Source organism: Drosophila tropicalis, unplaced genomic scaffold (assembly GCF_018151085.1).
Source record: "Drosophila tropicalis isolate 14030-0801.00 unplaced genomic scaffold, ASM1815108v1 contig_158, whole genome shotgun sequence".
Taxonomy (NCBI): domain Eukaryota; kingdom Metazoa; phylum Arthropoda; class Insecta; order Diptera; family Drosophilidae; genus Drosophila; species Drosophila tropicalis.
Genome location: NW_027172602.1, coordinates 12,269,665 through 12,290,903, shown reverse-complemented (window position 1 = coordinate 12,290,903; position 21,239 = coordinate 12,269,665). Strand labels below are relative to the sequence as shown.

The 21,239-nt window shown below is 35.1% G+C and overlaps 2 protein-coding genes across 13 annotated transcripts; both read left to right on the top strand.

Annotated features, from left to right (window-relative positions):
- Positions 1 to 1,757: 1,757 nt before the first annotated feature.
- Pvf1 (PDGF- and VEGF-related factor 1) lies at positions 1,758 to 6,384 on the top strand. 2 transcript variants are annotated; one of them, XM_068296791.1, is made up of 4 exons: positions 1,758 to 2,084; positions 3,765 to 3,840; positions 3,939 to 4,414; positions 5,709 to 6,384. In XM_068296791.1, the coding sequence occupies exons 1-4, from the start codon at positions 1,758 to 1,760 to the stop codon at positions 5,805 to 5,807; spliced, it is 978 nt and encodes a 325-aa protein (XP_068152892.1). In that variant the 3' UTR covers positions 5,808 to 6,384. The 2 variants fall into 2 exon arrangements, with proteins under 2 accessions (XP_068152892.1, XP_068152884.1); XM_068296783.1 differs by having other exon boundaries at positions 3,765 to 3,855.
- A 4,536-nt stretch (positions 6,385 to 10,920) lies between these two features.
- up (Troponin T, skeletal muscle) lies at positions 10,921 to 20,224 on the top strand. 11 transcript variants are annotated; one of them, XM_068303755.1, is made up of 10 exons: positions 10,921 to 11,048; positions 13,335 to 13,382; positions 14,291 to 14,332; positions 16,520 to 16,543; positions 17,123 to 17,495; positions 18,256 to 18,474; positions 18,541 to 18,633; positions 18,703 to 18,783; positions 18,896 to 18,974; positions 19,743 to 20,224. In XM_068303755.1, exons 2-10 carry the CDS (start codon positions 13,360 to 13,362, stop codon positions 19,994 to 19,996), a joined length of 1,188 nt encoding a protein of 395 aa, XP_068159856.1. In that variant the 5' UTR covers positions 10,921 to 11,048; positions 13,335 to 13,359; the 3' UTR covers positions 19,997 to 20,224. The 11 variants fall into 11 exon arrangements, with proteins under 11 accessions (XP_068159856.1, XP_068159850.1, XP_068159846.1 ...); XM_068303749.1 differs by having other exon boundaries at positions 14,288 to 14,332; positions 17,123 to 17,492; XM_068303745.1 differs by having other exon boundaries at positions 14,288 to 14,332.
- Positions 20,225 to 21,239: the final 1,015 nt, after the last annotated feature.

Here is a 21,239-nt window from a genome sequence, read left to right as displayed (position 1 = left end):
ATCAAGAAGGGATGTCTTATAAATGACTCAAGGCTCATTTCACTTCATCTCGCTCTCTCTGTCTCTCCCGCACACTTTTTCTCAGTCGTTTGTGTGTGTGTGGTGAACTTCCTGCAGTGATTCACACAGGTGTTCAAGTGTGTGTGGACGACACCCACCCAGCAACAGTAAAACGGTTTATGCTCGCTCTCTCTGTCTCTCCCTCTCTCCATCATCTTAGCTGTTAACATTCAATTAAATAAATGCAAGCCACACTCTTAACATTGCAAGGTGCTACGGTTGTTTCAAAAACGTTTTTGCGAGAGAGTTTCTTGAATTACCGTTCTAGTATTGGCATGCATCTCGCTTTCTCCGCTGTCCATTGCTCTCAATTTCTGCATTATCTTCTTTATTATTTGCTTCATGTGTGGTGTTTGGAAAGGGGGCCACGGGGGATCTAGTGTCTTACTTTTTCCATAATAACAAATTTATGAATGAATTGCAAATAGAATGCTACTGTTGCTGCTGCTTTTGCTTAGCTGATAAATGCTTTCGCTTATCATGCATACATACATATGTACATACATATATGTATTTGTATTTGTGTATGTATATTTTTATATATGGACATTATCGACAAGCACAACTGAAAAGTAAAACGCGAACTGACCTATAATAAGAATTCATTCCATATTTTTTGTGTGCAACGCATAAAAAAAGGAAAAGCAACAACAAAACCAAACAGACGACAAAAATGCATTAACAAGAAGTAACTCACCAAATGTGCATCTCATTCAACATCAACTCACGTTCCAAAGAAAGTCGGAGAGAGGAAATAGGCAACAAGAATGTTTCTCTCTCCTACGTCTTCTTCTTTGTAGTATGTAAGGTCCTTCTGCATATATGTAACTAAGAGATCTGTTAACATGGGCCACACGAAGGGCAGCGGTGACCCCCCGCCACCGTCCTTGTCTGATTGACGATCGAATATAACAAACGTTGACCATTCATGGGCCGAATAATGCAATCGTCGGCATTGGTAAAGCATAATACCCTCGAACTATGCTTAACCTGCTTCCAGGGTATATATGCACATACATTTATATCTACATACATCTACATCAGGACTCTCAAGTGGTCTCGAACTAGTCAAGAGATCATAATTACAGTTGATTCTACGTATTTAGAATTTGTAATCTTTTAAATTCGCTTTTCGTTCGCTGAAGACAAATCAGTTTTTTTGCCATATACAGGGTGTCATCGTGTCTTAACACCTGTTTTTGTTTCTCTATTTACACACTTCTTCACTTGATTTACTCTTTGCCATGCGATCAGTCCGTCGACTTTTTTGTCTTATTGATATGCCTGACGCGTGTGTGTTTGTGTGTGTCGTTCTGTCTACATATGATAAGGTGTCGTTTTTCTTTTTTTGTTGTCTTCATCAATGTCAAGTTAACGATAAACAACAACAACAGCAACAACAAGAAAGAGTTTTTAATTTGTGTCATTTGGCAGTTGGAAAAAAGCATATAAGCCCCTTAGCCCGAGACCCCGATTCGCATTAGTAAACCAAAAGACCGACCACCCACCTGTTGCTGCACAGCAACCGTTCGAAAAAAAAAAAAAAAAAGACGAAAAACTGAAGACTTTAATTGTAAATTATGTAATAAATTATGTTTAGTTAAGCAAATAGTAAGAGTCAGAAGACATGTTTCATCTAAATCAACTGCGGTTGCTCTTCTTGTTTTTTGTTTCAGTCAAATAAACGAGCAAACAAAATGCAGTGTCAGACCCGTCACAAGTCGAGAGCTGCACACAGAGTAGAGGGACTGCATCTTCTTCATTTGGTGTTCCTCGTGCTGCTGATAAGATGCACTACCACAGCTGGAATAGCCCAACAGCCCTCGCCACGGTTCTTTTATGCGGCAACCTCATCGGCAGCCGCTGCCGCTGCCTCAGCCGGGGCCGGAGACCAGACCAAGGTGCGTCTGTTGCGTCAAACGGCAGGTGAAAGCGAATCAAATTCAGGATTGGCCGCCAGTGTGGCCCATGAAGAGGCCAGTTGCTGTCAGGGAGCTGCATCCGCTATGGTTGAATCTGCTACGGTGAGTAAGTTGGGGGCTGATTAGGGATGTCGTGAAGATAAGATATCAATGAAAGCAAAACAAAATTTCTATTGGCTTTGCAATGCAGTCTGATTCATTGTGATTTCCGGTACTGAACCCCGTTCCCTTTGTATTTTCACACATGAATTCAATTACTTTTGATTGACAATTTTAGTTAATAACTCTGACTCTGATGAGTTTTAGAATCTGTAAGACAGTTTTTCCTCCAAGATTCATGCTATATAATCTCTAATCTGTAGAACAGACATACAGATGGCGCCAATGTGCCCCGCCTAGACACATTTCACAGATGTATTTGGGTCATCCTACAACAAAAATAACAAAAACCCCGTCACAATGAACCCCATCATCATTAGCATCATCATCAACTACTGTGTTTGCAATTTGATAAGCCTCTCCCTAGGCAACCCCTTCACTCCCTTCACTCCTCTGCCCACTTGAGTCAATATTCTCTGAAAATTCTCAGCTTCTGGCAAGCAGCAGCAACGGCTTATTCGGGCATTGATAGCAACTTGATACCACAACCAAATAGCTGACATATTAGTTTACGCATTACTAATGTTACTCCCAGCCCACGCCCTCGCTCTCGCCCCGCCTCTTTTGGGTTAGTCTTATCGCAAAGATAAACTGCAGGGCTTGCAGGTTTTCAAAAATGAGCGGAAGTGTTGCAGTTGAAAAAATAATGTATAGATTTGTCGTGGATCTTGTGATCTTGCCATTTCTCGTGCCTCTTATCTTATCTTTTTCTCACGCGCTGTAAAACCCGTTAAGAATAAATTTACCCTTGAACTTTTCTTCATATTTTGTTTTGTTTCTTTTTTTTAATTTTCGCATGATAATTCGTTATAGAACAATTAACGTACGTCAACTAAATGGCAACGACTTGACTGAAAAGTTACGCTTATAAATGAGTCATGGCCTAGGCATTAAGGCCGCTTCGTAATGTTGACGGCGACGGCGTGCAAATTGGTCAATTGGCGTCTATATGGACGCTGACGCCAACAACATCGGCACCTGGCACGTGTCGCTTGGTGGACGACTAAAAAATTGTTAATACTAGTAACAATGCGGATGACGCACATCAAATTTGTCACTTGAATGTGGCTTAATTTTTTGTGGTTGTTGTTGCTGTTTTTCTTCTCCTCTTTTCTTTCTCTCCAACATTCTTCTATCTTTTGCTTTCGATCGCATGATTAAGATAAATATTTTCACTAACCGTAGCTCTGCTTCTTGTTTTCACAGCTGTCTCTAACGGCTCCCATAAAGATAAGTGTTTAGCATTATAGTTCTAGAAATATTTCATATGCTTTAGTTAAATTTACGTTAATTTGTTAGTCAAAAGCGCAATCAAAATGCATTTAGTAAATTATTTCTTATGGATACCCTAACTGTGGGTCTATTAGCTTTCACTGCACATTGCTTAACTTCTTTTAGCCCCATGAAGCCAATTTTACAATTCGTATTACTGTCCATTAGCTTATGGGAAAGAGTTTCAATATTTATATTTGCTGCGCCGCAAAGTATGCCATGAATGTCTGCAAAGTTGAGCTCCTCATTTCTTGTGATTTACTTGACTTGATCTCTTTCTCCAATCGTTTTCAAACGTTAACTTTATTTCATTAAATTGTGTTTTTAAAGCCGACTTTTCTGATTTTGCAGGAGGTATCATTGGAGTTCGGTAATTCAACCTATGACTATAGTGAAGTGGATGGCTCTGGCGAGTCTTCGGGAAGGGGTAAGTGGAAACGTTGTAAGTATTTGATGGCCATTCCACACACAGATTGAACATTATTTATTGATTTTGTGATGTATTTTTTTGTTTTTTGGTTATAGCTGGCATTCCCATGGCCAAGGGTGCGAATTGCTCACCACAACCGACAATTGTTGAGCTGAAGCCGCCACCGGAGAGTGATTTTCGTTACACACCCGCCTGCACACGAGTCAATCGTTGCAATGGCTGCTGTAGCTCTGCCCTCATCTCCTGCCAGCCGACTGAGACGGAAACCGTTGAGATGCGTGTTAGGAAAATTGGTGCCGGCATTAAAACGGAAATCATTGTTGTCTCTGTGGAGCAGCATGTCTCATGTAAATGCGATTGCCGCATTAAGGCTGAAGATTGCAATGATACGCAATTGTATCGCAAGGATTTGTGTCGCTGCGAGTGCCAGAATACAGATGCCAGGGATAAATGCCTAAAGCAGACGGATCACAAATATTGGGACGATGCGAATTGCACATGCGGATGTCGATTATATCAGAGCTGCACAACTGGAACAATTTTCGATGAATCGCAATGCAAATGCACTGATGTGAGTGTCCCACAAACGAACGATAATGAAGGATTACGAAGATAATGATGATGTTGATGTTGAATGATAATGATGGTAGTGTTGCGTTAATGGAGAAAATTTGATTGTTCTGTCTGTCCTGGTGTTGGAAGTTATACACACATATATGTATATAGAATTTGTTCTAATTGGTTGATGGTTATTTGTTATCTCCCTAACGATACTTACAAAACAAATGTTTTATTATCTGTGTAAAGAGTTTGTAGTTTATGCTACTTTGAAATGTAAATTGCAGTAGACTAAATAAGCAGGCCAAAGATTCATTTGGCCCAATGCAGTATAATCAGTTCCAATTTGACTCAACTTGCAAGTGATTGAGTCATTCATTTAATGTTTGTTTTGGTTAGATTAGAATTTGTTTTAGACTTTAATCTTTTTTGTTTTGTTTATTAGGCCAAATTGCATTCTTCATGTTACCAAAATCGACATAGGTTTTACTACGACGATTTGTTTTGTATATTGCATCAATTGGTCTGCCTTTATATGTATAAAAATGTTTTCACTGGTCATTGTATATGTGATTTGATATGTCTTTTTGTTTTTTCTCCTCAACATTTCTTTCTATGTTTCATTTTAGATCAAAAATTTCGAGCTATATTCTTAGAAAGCAACACACATACACTAAGACACACACGCGCGCGTCGGACATAGCCTAAGCACACACTTAAATACAGACACACACGCATACACACATACTTACTTTAATGGTGGATCCCCTCGGTAAGGGGAATAAGGGAAAGTAGATCCGCCACTGTCTTACGTTTATAGTTTTCTAACATGTTTTTGTTGTTGTTGAGAATAGGACAAAGAAAAGGCATGCAAATATTTTAAATTTTAAAACTTAATCACTTTTGAAGGGACAACAACAAACAAAATTGTTTTTCTTTTTGTATTATGTTTGGTTTTGTGAATTGGCTTGACACAAATTTTTTATAAAAGGCAAATGTAACTTAATTAATGTACTGCATACACACACACACACAAACACACACACACACACACTTAACTCGAGTCGTGGCCAAAAAAAAAACAGACACAACAATTTTTGTTGCATTGTGTGAGTATTTTTATGTGTCCTATATGAAAAGTAGTTATCTAAATGTCTAAACAACTAACAATAATCGTTGAGTTTACTCTCTATCTATCCTGCCCTATCCATACCCTTACCTCCATTTCTTACCAATTGTAACTGCAATGGGTGTTGTCCATTAACTAACTTACTCATGTTGCTTGCTTTTTGTTTATTTTCCTTTAGCCTTCGGCAACGGCAACTAGCCAATTTGTGGATCGGAAACGTTTCATTGTCCAGGCTGTGCCCGTGGAGACCGACAATAGTACACTGTACAGTGTCTAGGAGAAGTAATATGGACCTAACTGTGGATTGCTAAACGCACAAAAGGATAACCCTTTTGCAGGATCCATCTGCCATATCGAACTGAAAACAAACAAACTACTAACACACACAACACACACACAAAGAAAGCTAAACAAAAAATCTAGAATATATTATTTATAGAAAAACAAAAAAACACACAAACCCAAAATGTTATATACCTATTAAATATATATGTACCCCTCCCACGACCGCTTTCCCTTCTAGTATGAACATTTATGTACTCTTTCAGTATTTCAATATGTTGTTTGTTTCTTTATCATTCCTTTTGTTTCTTGATCTTTTATATTAATTTTAAGACATGTTTCTTCGCCGTTCATGTTAAATTCACTTTTTATGTTATCCCATTTTTATGTGCAAAGAAAAAAAAAACAAGAAATATTGTAAGATATTCATCGATTTTGTTCCAACATTCCAAAAGAGGAAACAATTATAATAATAAGCAAATGAAATGTCCTTAATGTGGCTTAAATCATGCAATTATATGTAAAGCATTTTGAAACCTATTAAAATATATATAAATATATGTGTACATATACTTGTACCTTTTGTATTTGAAAATTCTAAAACAAATTTCGTTTCGTTTGTCATTCAAAAATATTGGAAGAGCTTTTAAAAGATTTTCAATGGCTTAATTTGATTTTATTTCAAACCCCTCATCCAAAACACCTTAAACAATAAAAAATTAATAGCTTAAGAGATAAATAATCAGCATTACTATTAATCACTCATTCCACTTTGACTTGATTTACCAAATTTACTGCAAAATCAGCCTTACATCCTACTCTGAAATAAATAAAAGAGTTTACATCCATCTTTAATGTTCCTAAAAAGAGTTTTCCCCCATTTGTGAGTGCTTCCTTTTTATGCATTTTAGAGATTGATTGAAAATAGAGAGGATTTAAGCCTCCTCTATTCACCACCAGATCCGGGAATCACATATGGACAAGCTAAGAAAGCACAGAACATTTTGAAGATTCAACAACTGAAAACGAATGGAATCGGAACCAATCAATCTGCCTAAGACTCGTTTTCCAAAGTCTCTCCTAATCAACCAAATGTGTTCCTCATCCTTATTAGCTTCGGACTGTATTTACGGACAATTTTCAACCGATAATGGAAATAGAAATTGAGTTTTAGATTTTAAGTTTGTTCTTTGGCTTTAAGCATAGCAATTTCATACCTTCCATTATTTTAAATTATTATTCTGTCTTAACCTTTTGAATCATTTCAAAAAGAATTTGTTAAGTTCCATAGATTATAACCACTGAAACACTCTGCGTATACTTTATATTTGGTGGAAATCAAAGTATGACCAGTTGCAGAACAAAATTTCAATTCTGGAGGTGGAAATTTCTCTAATTGAATACAAAGTCTATTATTACGTATACGCAATGTGCTCGAATATGGTCGGCAAGGATAGGCGTTGCCTTAATGAAATTGTTTTAATGAAATTGTTGATAAAAATAGTTTTAATTGAAGAGTTATCAGTTAAACTGGTAATTCGAATTCTTATTAATCTTAACTAAATATTTCTTGTATAATTAACATTTCTGAGAGCATTCAATTGAAATGTTTAAACAATCAAACAGTACGAAGGAGGGGATAAATATAGCATATAGAATACAAAATTAATGGAAATCAGCACCGATCTCAACTGAGCAGTTGCAATAATTTTCTATATGTATGTGTTCATTCTGCTTGTTAATGTTTCCAAAATGTAATTCAGTCGACGATTTATTTGAAAGTATATACATATACATACGTTTTCTCTACATAGCCAGGGCACACATACTTATAAGTTGAACGCATACTTCTGCATATATATAATAGAATATATGACTAGATATTCATATATATGTTAGTCGTAAACATTTCGCCCCACATAGATAGACTGAAAAATATGTGTATGAAATGTCTATGTAGAAAAAAATTGCCTTAATTTCGGAAACGAAGGCAGAACAGGCAATGCATCGCCCACACAAGGACCCCAAAATAGAAACACACATAAAAAGGCCGAAAAGAATAAAATTAAAACGAAAATGAAAGAAGAACGAGAAGAAAATCCAACTGAAACTGTGCTATTTGTTTGTTCCCTGATTATACTCGAACTCGGACTATTGTTGTTGATGTTGAGAATGATGCGAATCGAAATCGAAGAGAAAAGCAACACACACACACACACACACATACATCTATACATACATATATCCCAAAAACTTGTTTATCTATCTAAATATATTCTGCATATACAGAATATCTATATATAGACTATATATATATATGTGTCTTCGAGCAAAGATCAGCCCTATGGGGTCTACAACAAAATTTTTGTCACATTTCTCTGACATTTCAACTTTCAGTTCGACAATGGCAAAATGCAAAAACGTTGCGACAATCTGTAGACCATTTAACCGATTTAGCATACTATATAAGTTTATATATATACACAGAGATATATATGTATGTACGTCTCAATGCAATACGGCAAAAACACACACAAAAATGTGTGTCTAAATTTAACAAGACAAAAAAAAAAAAGGCAGAAAGAGAGAAAACCCAGTGCCATGAAAACTTAAAATCAATACAAAAAGCGTTTGGAGAGAGATTATATCAATGAATGAATAAGATATATACATACGTATACTCCATACATAATATATTATACATAGATATAGACAAATGTAATCGGTGATATCATAGAGGCAACTCACCTACAGCCATCTATATGTTTGCACTGATTTTACAACGTTTCACACAATATTTCATTTTGGCAATCATTTTAGTTACTTTTGTTACAATTTCAGTTGAGCCTTGACTCTTAACTAAATATCAATAAAAGTTTGAAAAGTTTAATGCAGAAAGAGAACATATGTAAGTTACACTTTGTTGTCCTTTAGAAAAAGTTCAAATCTAATTACTTCCCCGGACATCTCTCTGATTAAAATTGTCATGATGATCCTATGAAACTTGAATGCGACTCCTTTTAGAGTCATTAAATCAAATTATTAGCAAATGGAGGAAACCTAATTGAGTCTTCTTTTAATCAATAAGGAAAATAATCATATGCTCATCAATCAAATGTTGGCTTGATCGTTTCTGTTGAAGTGGTCATAAGTGAATGATTTAGATTTAGTTCACATCATTTTAAGGGTTTTTATGTCTTGAACAGTTTGCATAAGAAAGTTAATCCAATTGACATAGATTTAACATCAGAATCGACCTTTCGTTCTTAATGCTTTCGGAATCCTACATTCGATAAGTGAAAAAGTTTTTGGGACTTACTGACTTTCGTTTCTTTAGTTTGATTTCATGTAAATTTCGATTAACTTTAGTAATAGTTTATAATGTGTTAATAATTATACGATTTCCATGCTCATCGAATTAGGTTAATGTAATGTTAATGTTAGCTATCGCAGTTTGTTATATCTAAATGGAATACAATTGCCAAAGATTTAACTTAAGACAAAAAATGCTGCAAATTTAGCCCTAGAATTCAATTTGAGGCCAATTAAACATGTGACTTTTGAAGGTGTCTTAAGGTCTTTCAACTTGTAATTGACTTCATAGCATTATCCGGAACTAAGTATAAAAGAAAGTGAATTCAATTCTCCGCTGAATGAGATAGTTTGAATCGAATTTGAATAGAAATAAGTTGTACTTTGTCGCCTCGCCAAAATAAAGACATATCATATCTAAGGGAACCTACAAAATGCTTTGTAGATATACTTCACATGACTTAAAAGCTACAACAAAGTTCTGAGGCTCTAAGATTTTAGGATCTAAGTTCCTTATATTAAAGAAGATCCTGATTTTGTGGAAAATTCTTATTATGGGGGTTGCTTATATCAAAGTTCTTTGTATTTGTTCTCAGGGTGGCAGAGACAAAAGAGAAATAAACATTCTCTCTAACACTAAATCAACAAAAGAACTTGCAAAAAGAAGCCTTGATTACTGTCTCCTCTTATCCTATATAATATCAAGACTAGTAAAATCTTTATTTAATATATGTCTGGCTTAAAGAAACTGAAACCTTAGATAATTGGACTATGTTCTGCCCTTTCAAGTAATCTTGAACTGAGTTTTCCCTTTCACCTTGGGTTTGATCCTTAGTTTCAAAGAGACAGCAGTTTTCTAATAAAATGTGATTTCAAGACATCAATATATTGAGATCTCAGTTTGGATTAGATTCTCCAGTTGGTTGAAGATTAAATGTTTATTAATTGTAAGTCGCTCATTATGAGATGTTCTAGTTAAACACACACATATAACACACACAGACATGCATATATAGTCCTATATACATATATGTCTCTACAAAAATCTACATATACTTATTATATACACACATATATACAATTAAATGTATGTGAATTTTTATGCTACACGATATTTGATTCCAAAAACAAAAATCGTTTAAAAAAGCTAGCGAAATACACCAACGCACAATGTGCCCCCGATTTAGATATATATACACGATATCTTGTGTATGATGGGGCAACGGAGGGGGTGGCCAGAGGGGCCAGAGAAGTCATGGATATGGACAGATACATACATACATCTATCTTTATATATATATATATATAAAGTTGCCAACTCGGCCAGCCAATTGGAAAATGTTTTTCAACATTTTTGTTGTAGTTTTGGAATTTTCCTTTCGCCTGTGTGTGTTTCATGTGTGTGTGTGTGTGTGTTTGTGTGTGTGTGTGTGTGTTTTTTTTTCAACAAGTTTATGTTTCAGCTGCAGCCCACCTGAAAATTGAAAAATTTTCTCAAATCTGTGTTGCCACCCACGCCCCCGTCACCCACTCTTCAGCCACCCACCAACAAGTCGCCCTCCCCACCCCTACTGCTCAGACCTCCCTCCCACCATCAACTGGGCCACTTGTTGCCACATCGATACGAATATATCTAGACTATTCCCACCACAATATTCGCTCTATGCCGCACTCGGGCGAGAAAGAGCCCACACCACAGATGCTAGAAAGAGAGGGGGGCAGAGATCGGTCTACATACTGCACATGTGTGTGTGCACACACATCCTACCTAGCTTTTCCGCACATCACAGAAAATTCTTTAACATAACGTGTAGCAACGGTTTGGATCATCAGTCTGTTTAGTCGAACCGCAGCATTCGCTCCTACGACGTCAGCTGCTCGGACAAATTAGTTGAGATTTTCAAATTTGTTTCTTTTGCCCTAAGTAAGTTCAACATTTTTCCAAGTGTCCAACAAAATGAAAGGAAAAACAATTGAATAAAGGAACAACAAAAACGGAACAGTAAAAATAATCTCAAAACCGAAAACCAAATCGAATCAAAATCATCAACTAAACTAAAGCGAAAAACTATAAAAAAAATAAACTCCTTGGCAACCAAAAGGACCAAAAAAAAAAACTAGTACAACAAAAAACATTTTTTTCTTGTTATATAATCCTTTTTCTTCAATTTTTTTTCAAGTGCAAATTGTTGTATAAAATCAAGTGAAACAAACGGGGAAAAAACCCAAAAACAAAAAAAAAAAACTATTTTTTTTCAAGTTTCTTTACAATTTTTTTTTTTTTTTTGGTTTTTCTTCATATATGTATATACATATGTATATATATTTTTTTTTTTTTTTTTTTTTTTGGCGATTTTAATTCTAAGACTAAATTTAAATTGCCCCCGGGCAAACTGAAAAAATTCAAAAAGAGAAAAGAAAAATTGAAGCCAAACTACAACAACAAGCAACAACAATAAATGCAGCAATAACAACAACAGCAACAACAGCAGCAGCAGCAGCAACAACAACAACAACTGCAACAACAACAGCAACAGCATACAGAATCAAGGAATATATATTTTAAACTGAGAGCTCACACTCACACACACACACACACACACACACATACATACCAAGAAATCTCGAGAGAGAAAGAGAGATTGTGTGTTATATGATCTGAGAAAATTTCGAAATTTTTCTTCTTATTTTTTTTTCCGTTTTGGTTTTTTTCTTTTTATCAATTTTTAAAAATAATCTCACCAACTGTATGTGTGAGCGTGTGTATGTGTGTGTGTGTGTGTGTGTGTGTTTACCTTGGCCAAAACTCTTAGCATATATCAGACGCCAAAATACGCCCACCCAACTATATAGAAATCTAGTAACGAGAGTAGAAACAGTTTTCAGCTCAAACGGAACCAATTTCGGAATGCTGGACAATTTTGGCAATTCCTAAAATAGATATACTATATACAATTCCCTATATATACACACACATGCATATGTATATACATATGTATACTCGGCGGATCCATGATATAAAGAACAAGAGTCTTTAGAGGGAAATGTAAGAGGAATACTGGGGACAGAAACTCCCCCAGATGGAATTATGGCCTATGATAGTTAAATGAATTGGTAACGGGGGGGGTATGGAGGGCAGAAGATTTACAGGTGGAAAGAGAAAGATAAGTTATCCTTAAAAATATGAAAGAAAAACCAAAAATTTCAATAAAAATTCGCTTAAAATTTAGTTAAAAATTAGCAAGAAAAATTAGGAATTAGAAAGTTATAAAAAAAAGATCCAAAATGTTGTTTTTTGCGATAAACGAACACATAATATATAGAATAGAGATATAGAGAATATAGATGGAGATATAAATAGTTGATCGGAATAATAAGAAATCGGAAAGAACATAGTTTTTGCAGTCATTGAACTAATTTTTGAATATTTTTTATTGATTTTTAAATTCCATATATATATATATTCTCTTTGAATTAATTACCAAGGTAAATAAAACAGAATTAGAGACTACGACAGATTTTTAAGATTTCTATTTTTTTTATTTTTTGAATTCAAAAAGCTTTAGAAAAGCTTTCACACAGAGAAATTTAATACCATTCAAGCGGCTATTTTTAAAAAAAAAAGTCTCTAGAAGAAAAGGATGGATATTGTAGGCATATATAGATATCTCTTTTGCTCTCACTTTCTCTCTCGCTCACTTGATCATGCTATACACACACACACACGCACACACACAGAGAACACAATTAAATAATTCTTTTTTGGGGCCAACAAAAAGTTTTAAGTTAGACAACAAAAATTATGATGTGAGGGACAACATTGTTGCCGGCTGCTCCTCCTTCTTACATATACATATATATATAGATGTGTGTATATGTATATGTGTGTGTGTGTGTGTGTGTGTGTGTGTGTGTGTGTGTGTTATGTGAATCTCTTATGACAGCCATAGCATATATAGAAATTTACTAAATATAGATCAAGGCGAAAACAACTTTGTATACTCTATAGAAAGATTCTGTATTCTGATTTGTTGGTTGTTCTTGTTGGTTGTTGTTGTATTTGGGGGCTTCTCTGTTACTGCTGATACTTTTACAGATTTTGGTTCGGATTTACATACTATAGTCTGCATATAGAATAATATACATTGTTTATTTTGTTTATCTCTCTTGCTCGCTCTCTCTTACACACTCTCTTTCTGTTTTTTTTTAGGTTTTTTCAATCCTAAACCGTAACCATGTCCGATGATGAAGAGTACACGTAAGTAATTTAACAACTACTCAATAATAAAAAAAAACAAGCAATAAACAATTAAGCAGAGAAAGAAGATAAAGATGATAAGCAAACAACAATTAAGGACGTATCCGAAGGCATCAGAAATTACTCAAGGATATTGAATTGTGTCAAGTTTTTTTTACTAAGATTATTGAGATATTAAATACTTAATTAGATAATTTACATTACTTATGTATGTATGTATCTATGTATGTATGTAGTAGGTATCAATGCAGCTAACGGGAATCTACACATTTCCTTTGAACCTTAAACTATTGCCATTTCCCTGCAACTTCCTTCTCTCCTAAGATTCGTCTGTTTTCCATAGTCACGACATAGTTAAATTTCCCGTTAGCTGAATAAGAATAAGAATTAATTTCTCTTAGAACTTACAAAAAATTGTATAGCAAATGATTATCTCTAACTTTATTTATACTAATTAACTTAATTAATGAATTTTTGAAGAAAAACAAAAAAAAAACCCTCGACATCTGTTTGATCTGTGCTCCTTTTCCTCTTTTTTTTCCGTTGTTGTCTCTCTCTCGACATCAATTTCTATTTTCATCTATGGATCAACCGGAACCCACCAACCACCACCCCCCCTCATCATCCAATCCAATGGAACATCCTGAAATGACAAATCATTTCCCCTCTCCACCACCACCACCGCCGACCCCTCAAAACATTATTTGTTCCAATATGTTTTTTGCTAACGTTTTGTTGTCTCTTTCACCATATCAAACGACACCTGACAACGAACAACTATGAACAACAACAACAACAACAACAATTGCACTTTGTGTGAATTTTGATTTTGCACCACACCCAAAAAAAAAAAAAAAAAAAAAAAAAACCAAACACAAATTTCCCTTTAATTACGATCACGTCAGCAGCTCCGAGGAGGAGGAGGTTGTCGAGGAGACCAGAGAGGAGACGTAAGTAGCCAAAGCAACAACAAGAGCAACAGCAACAACAACAACAATAAATCTCCTTTTTTTTATTGTTGTTGTTCAAATGCCAAATTCTTTTCTTTTTTTTTTTTCTTGTCTTTAGTCTATATGTATTTTATTTGTATTTGTTGTACTATTATTATTTTTAATTTTTGTCCCATTTTTTATTTAAATTGTAACTATTTTTTTTTTATTTTTGTTTTACTGTCTCCTGTCTCTCTGTCTGTTTTGTGTGTGTTGTCAATGTTTGCAAATGCAAAAACAAAATTTATATATAAAAATTTAATTTATACCCCACCAACCCCCCCACCAACTGCCACCCCCACCAAAAAAAAATTACCAATTTGTTGTTTTTTTCTGTTTTGTGCGTGTCCTTTTGTGCTTTTTTTTTTTTGAGTGTAAATAATTTGTTTATGTACATATTTTATATAATTTTTACTTTGATTTGTTTAAGTTTACAATTTTTTTTTGGTTGTCTATTTGTTATTTGTATTATTATTATTATTATTTTTTTTTTTTTTTGTTTTTGTTTTCAATGTGTTGTTGTGTGTGTCACAAAGAAGAAAAAGAAAAAACAAAAAAAAAAAAGTTAAGAGAAATCCGTATTCACCTTCCTCCCACCGCCGCCGCCCTGCCCAACACTTCTTCTTCCTACCACAAAAGTTTACTAACGCCCCTCGCCCAAGCAAACATTTCGAGCTGCTTCAAAAACCAAAATGAAATCCAGAAATCTCCACATTGGCAATATCTTTATCTATCTTTCGATCTATCTGTATATAAAAGCTGTTCTGTGTCCTTTGTCCTTCCAAATTTATCCTTGCGAAGCATCCACCTCCCTCTCTCTCCCTCTCTCTGTGTGTATCTCTTTTCTGTCTCTCTCTTTCGCTGTTTTTGTCTTTGTCTATTAGCTGTAATTATCTGTTATTATATATATGTATATAAATATCACGTATACGTATAACATGGAATGAAAAATCTTCAATTGGTTAGAAACTTTTCTCAAATTGGACTCACTTTTTCGGTTCACTTATCTCCATTGCATTTCACCTTTTCGTTTCACATTGCTTTCTGACTTCCATTTCCCGATCTTTCATTCCATTCTTATGCAAATTGTGTGTGTCCCGCCTATGTCCCCCCCATCCACCTCCCAAACCAACAAAAAAAAACACAAAATTTTCGTAATTCTCGTAATTTTCGCCTATTGCTGGCCTGGCTTTGTTGTTCATCATGAAATATATATATATTTTTTTCTTTTTTTGAACTTTTATACGAAGAAAAATGTGTTTTCGTTTTTCCTTTTGTTAAATCATCAATGTTTTTCTCTCTTTCTCTCTTTCTTTTTCTTCCCCAACGATTTTTCTCCATTTACAGGAAGTAAGTAAATTGTGTTCAACAAACAAAATAACAAAAATAAATTAAAAAAAAAAAAAAAAAAAAAAAAAAAAGAGAGGAAATTCGCTAGAAGTTTGTTCAAAAATCATAAATCGCAACAATATCTCTCTCTCTATATATATATATATATATATATATATATGTATATGTGCACATAGGGGGATGCCGAATGTTTTCCAGTTGCCCTCTTTCCCGCCCCCTCCAAAAACGAAGATACGGAATGTATATGAATGTCTTTATTCCTTTTTTTTTTTTCCTTTTGGTTAATTATTATTTTCAATTTTCGTATTTGCTCGATTTGCCAATTTGTCCTACAGTTCGTTTTGCTTGGAATTTAGTTAAAAAAAAAAAAAAACACCAATTTTTTATACTTTTTGGAACGACAACAACAACAATCAGCGAAAACATAAAAAAAAAAAAAAAAAAAAACCAACAACAACAAAACAAAAACAACAAATACGTACTTTACCATATAATTTATTGTTATTTTTTCTCTCTCTTTCTCTCTCTCTCTCTCTTTCATTTTGCAAATAATGGTTTACCTATATTTTTTGTTTTTTTCTACAAAAAAAAAAAAAAAAACCTCTCATCGTGGCTCTTAAAAAAAAAAAAATAATTTTTGAAAAATTTCTCTTAAAAAAAAAAAAAACAACAACATACATTCAAAAACAACAACAAATACTTATATATTGTGTAAATGAAATCAATTAAACAATCAATCAATCAATCAATCACCAACTCCATGTTTGTTGCCACCTCAAAAAATGCCTCACGTTATAGAAAACCACCTCAGACACCAGCCGAGTAAGTCAATGTACAAAACCAAACAACAACAACAACAACCAATCAGAAAACTCAAAGAATGCTAACCCCAAACAAAACAAAAACAAAAATTAGCAACTCTTAACCAACTTAGAACACACGAAAAAAATAATAATTATTATTATGTAAATGTATGTATTGTATTTAGCCTCATTGTGTAGTCTAAACCCCCCTTTCCACAACGCCCAAAAAGAACTCACCACAACTCACCATAATTCACCATGAAAAATCCCCTTCTCCTTTTTTTTTTGTGCTGTATGTTTATGTACTCAAAAACTATAATGATATACATATGAATGTATATGTATATGAAATAATGATTCTTTTAACTAGATTGTAGTCTAAACCAAAAGCAAAATTCTTAAATTTCTCTTTTTTTCTTGTAGAATAGAATTGATCTAATAATGCTTTTCATCATTTTGATAATTGTTAATAATTTTGTAGCAATATTAAGTAGTGTGTAATAATATCTGATAATAATATTAATCGATTAATTAGCATAATGTGATGGGATGTGGCGAGATATTAAAATGATTGTTTGTTCTGTCTTCCGGCATGCAGAGGTGAGGGCGATCCAGAGTTCATCAAGCGTCAGGATCAGAAGCGTTCCGATCTGGATGAACAGCTGAAGGAATATATCAGCGAATGGCGCAAACAGAGATCCAAGGAGGAGGATGAGTTGAAGAAACTGAAGGAGAAGCAGGCCAAGCGCAAGGTGACCCGTGCCGAGGAGGAGCAAAAGATGGCCCAGCGCAAGAAGGAGGAGGAGGAGCGTCGCGTTCGCGAGGCTGAGGAGAAGAAGCAGCGCGAAATCGAAGAGAAGCGCATGCGTCTCGAGGAGGCCGAGAAGAAGCGTCAAGCCATGTTGCAGGCCATGAAGGACAAGGACAAGAAGGGACCCAACTTCACCATTGCCAAGAAGGAGGCAGGCGTGGTAATTATATGAGATTCCATAAATGCTGCCTACTGATACGCCCCCCCAAAACCACCATTTCCTCCTTCTTCTGTTTTTTTTTTTTATTTTTTTCGATTATTATCGTTTTCGTTTCCTTTACCGTCATGAATTTTTGTTTTTGGGTTCTCTCATCATACACACACCACACACACAATTTTTACTTTTTGTTTCAAACAAAATCCATTCATCAATCCAAACATTTTTCGTTTTGTTTTTTGTTTTCAATCCATACTTTATTCATGGCTTATATAATTCTATTTCATTTTACATCTCACAAACACACACACACACATACATACATACGCCCACCTATACAACTACAAATACATACAAAAACGCAAAACACGCACACACGAATTCTGAAACAAAAACAAAACATTTTCTGTTTCTCTTTTTATTTTCTCTCTCTCTAAACGTACCCGAAAACGAATACCAACCCGAACGCACACCCGAACACCAACACCAACACGCACACACACACACACATGTTTAACTGTATCATGCGATCACTATGTTACTTTCTCTCTATCTCTCTCTCTCTGTCTGTTGTGTGCATCTTGTCTATTTTTTATTCTCTCACTTTTTGTGTGTGTCTCTCACTTGTTGTAACTGTACTTGTGCCTTCCTACATTACGTATACGTAACCTGCCAAAAACCGAAAACCAAAAAACAAAAAAAAAAAACACAATGAACTGTGTCCCGAAAACAAAAACAAAAAAAAAACGCATGCACATATTAGTTGGGACTCTCGTCCGCCGCCATGGAACGTAACAAGACTAAGGAACAACTGGAGGAGGAGAAGAAAATCTCGCTATCGTTCCGCATTAAGCCATTGGCCATCGAGGGCTTAGGCGAGTCCAAGCTGCGTGAGAAGGCCCAGGAATTGTGGGAGCTCATTGTCAAATTGGAAACTGAAAAGTATGACTTGGAAGAAAGGCAGAAACGTCAGGATTACGATGTAAGTAACCCGCCAAATGCAGAATCCACAATCAAAGTCTAATGCGAAAACTTGTCACGATTCCAGTTGAAAGAGTTGAAGGAAAGACAGAAGCAACAGCTCAGGCACAAAGCCTTGAAGAAAGGTCTAGACCCCGAAGCTTTGACTGGCAAATACCCGGTAAGAGGAACATTTTCTAGACCCTCTTCTAATGCAATTCTAATACTCTGTCGTTCTCTTGTTTTATAGCCCAAGATTCAAGTCGCCTCCAAATATGAGCGACGTGTGGATACACGCTCATATGATGACAAGAAGAAACTCTTCGAGGGTGTAAGTATTTTGTTTACTGATAGTACTCCATCTCTTTCTCTCTCTCCCTCTTTCTTTTGGCCATATTTTGGGCAATGTTTAAAATATTGAAATATGTATATATAATCTGTAGGGTTATAATACGGTCTATGCGGAAAACTTAGAAAAAACCTGGCAAGAAAGACAGGAAAGATTTACTCAGCGCTCAAAATGTAAGCGCCTAATGAAAAAGAAAACCGAATTTGTCTACTACTCTTCTTTGTTGTTTTCTATGCTGTCTTTCTCTGTGCTATTTGTTCATTGTATTCAGTTCAGATTCATGCAGATTTCAGTTCCGAATCAGACTCCACGTTTAGGCCAATTATGTGATTGTGTCATCTTTTTATGTTTACTATTATATTTTTGGATTATTATTCAGATTAGTTTAACTTTCGAGGCCATAGAAAATCATTCTAACTTTAATTTATCTTTTTCTTTGTTTTATTTTATTTTTTTTTGGTTTCTTCTCTTTCTATGTTAACTTTTTCTGTTTTCAATGTCAACCTAAATTGTTGTGTGTTCAATGTTTCATAATAACATTGCACTTGCGTCACTTACACACACCTACACACACACACACACAAACACACACACACACACTTGCAACACCCACCTACCCACCTGACTAACAGGGCTGGGATGAAATCTCCAAGGACTCCAACGAGAAGATCTGGAATGAGAAGAAGGAACAATACACCGGCCGCCAAAAATGTATGTAAACTTTAATAACAACAAGCAAAAAAAACTAAAGACAAACTAGAAGAAAAAAAACCGTTAACATAGAAAAACCGTTCAGTCATCAAAAAGAAAACTCAAGATACTTGAAATTTTGTTCATTGTCGTTGTCGTCGTCTTCGTTATTGTCTCGTGATTTCTAATATCAGATTATGTATATGGTATACAGTATGGTGATTGATATATCTATTTCTCTATTTCCATAGCCAAACTGCCAAAATGGTTCGGCGAACGACCAGGCAAGAAGGCCGGTGAGCCCGAGACACCCGAGGGTGAGGAGGATGCCAAGGCCGATGAGGATATCGTTGAAGACGATGAGGAGGTCGAGGAGGAGGTTGTCGAGGAAGAGGATGAGGAGGCTGAGGAGGATGAGGAGGAAGAGGAGGAGGAGGAAGAAGAGGAGGAAGAGGAGGAGGAAGAAGAGGAGGAGGAAGAAGAAGAGGAGGAGGAAGAAGAATAAATGAATTAAATATGTTTTTTTCGTAATATCAAAAACCAAAAATACCAAAAAACAAAAAAAAAAAATAATTAAACCAAAACAAAGCCAAAACAAACAATTTTAATAAAAGTAAAAGAATGAACTAAATAGTTATTATATTAGCTATTATTCAAAAGAAACAAACAAACCAACACAGACACAACATCCACAAAGAAGATGAGTTGAACAACATCTCAAAGAATAGAAAAACAAATCTTCTTATTTCTGTTTAGTTTTCGTTTTTGCCTTTTGATTGACCGGGAAATGTACAATTTCTTTCTAGAGAGAAAAAGAAAAGATGAAAAATAAACAAAGAAAAACAAAAAAAAAAAACTTAAAAAAAAAATGAACTTCAGATATGAAAAAGCATACCCAAAATTAACAAGCGAGTCTTTGGGATCAGTTCAGGGGCGAATTGCTTCAGACCAGTGGGTAAAAGGGAGGACCCTTGGCGCAAGTAACTTTGTGCTCCCTGAAGAGCAAGAAAGGCGAGCAAAGTGCTGATCGTCAGAGCTGCCAGTGATCAATGGCCATCCTACTTCTGGGGTGTGTCTTTCCTTTGAGGGAGGTCCAAAAAATCTGTGTGGTTACTCAGATAGTCTAACAACAATGAAATAATCTTTTGCTGAGTTCAGTTACCCACTCATTTGTTCAGTCTGTACCGACTTTGTGGTTATCGGAAAAAGTACGACTACCTACAAAGGCCTCATCTACGAGTCCAAAGTTACTGTCTGAATAAGTAAATCAATCAAAAAGGAACTGTTTAGTGAACTGGTTCCACCACATTAGTCCTTGAAAGCGGCACAAGAAAAAAGCGACATCTTCTAAGGAAAGGCCTCTCCTTTATCCTTAGGGACCCAGAAAAGATGTTCGCTCACTGTAAGGTTATATGTTGATTGCTTTCCATTCATTGCTTCAAATTACTCTCTGCCCAGAGAGTGATTGGTATTAGGCAATGTCAGAATTTCAGGCCCACATGGCGTATACGTGATGTCATTACGCATACGACAGTTTCCCAATTCGCTTCTTCGTTGATCCAATGATTTTAAATCCTTTTTGTTATTCGTTTTTTGCACTTTATTTTTGTCATTGAAATTGTGTCTTTAATATTTTTATATATATACATATATAAATTGTTTTTGTTTTTTTAGATTTTGTTTAATACATTGTAAAATTATGTTTGTGTTTCATTTATTTATATATGTATATGAATGTAGGTTTTGTT

Bases quoted from the DNA above. Each gene is read 5' to 3' on its own strand.
- up (XM_068303745.1), top strand. From the start codon at position 13,360: ATGTCCGATGATGAAGAGTACAC. The intron at 18,784-18,895 runs GTAAGTATTTTG...TATAATCTGTAG, and splicing joins AGAAGAAACTCTTCGAGGGT to GGTTATAATACGGTCTATGC. The intron at 18,975-19,742 runs GTAAGCGCCTAA...CTATTTCCATAG, and splicing joins ATTTACTCAGCGCTCAAAAT to CCAAACTGCCAAAATGGTTC.
- Pvf1 (XM_068296783.1), top strand. From the start codon at position 1,758: ATGCAGTGTCAGACCCGTCACAAGTCGAGAGCTGCACACAGAGTAGAG. The intron at 3,856-3,938 runs GTAAGTATTTGA...TTTTGGTTATAG, and splicing joins AAGGGGTAAGTGGAAACGTT to CTGGCATTCCCATGGCCAAG. The intron at 4,415-5,708 runs GTGAGTGTCCCA...ATTTTCCTTTAG, and splicing joins CGCAATGCAAATGCACTGAT to CCTTCGGCAACGGCAACTAG.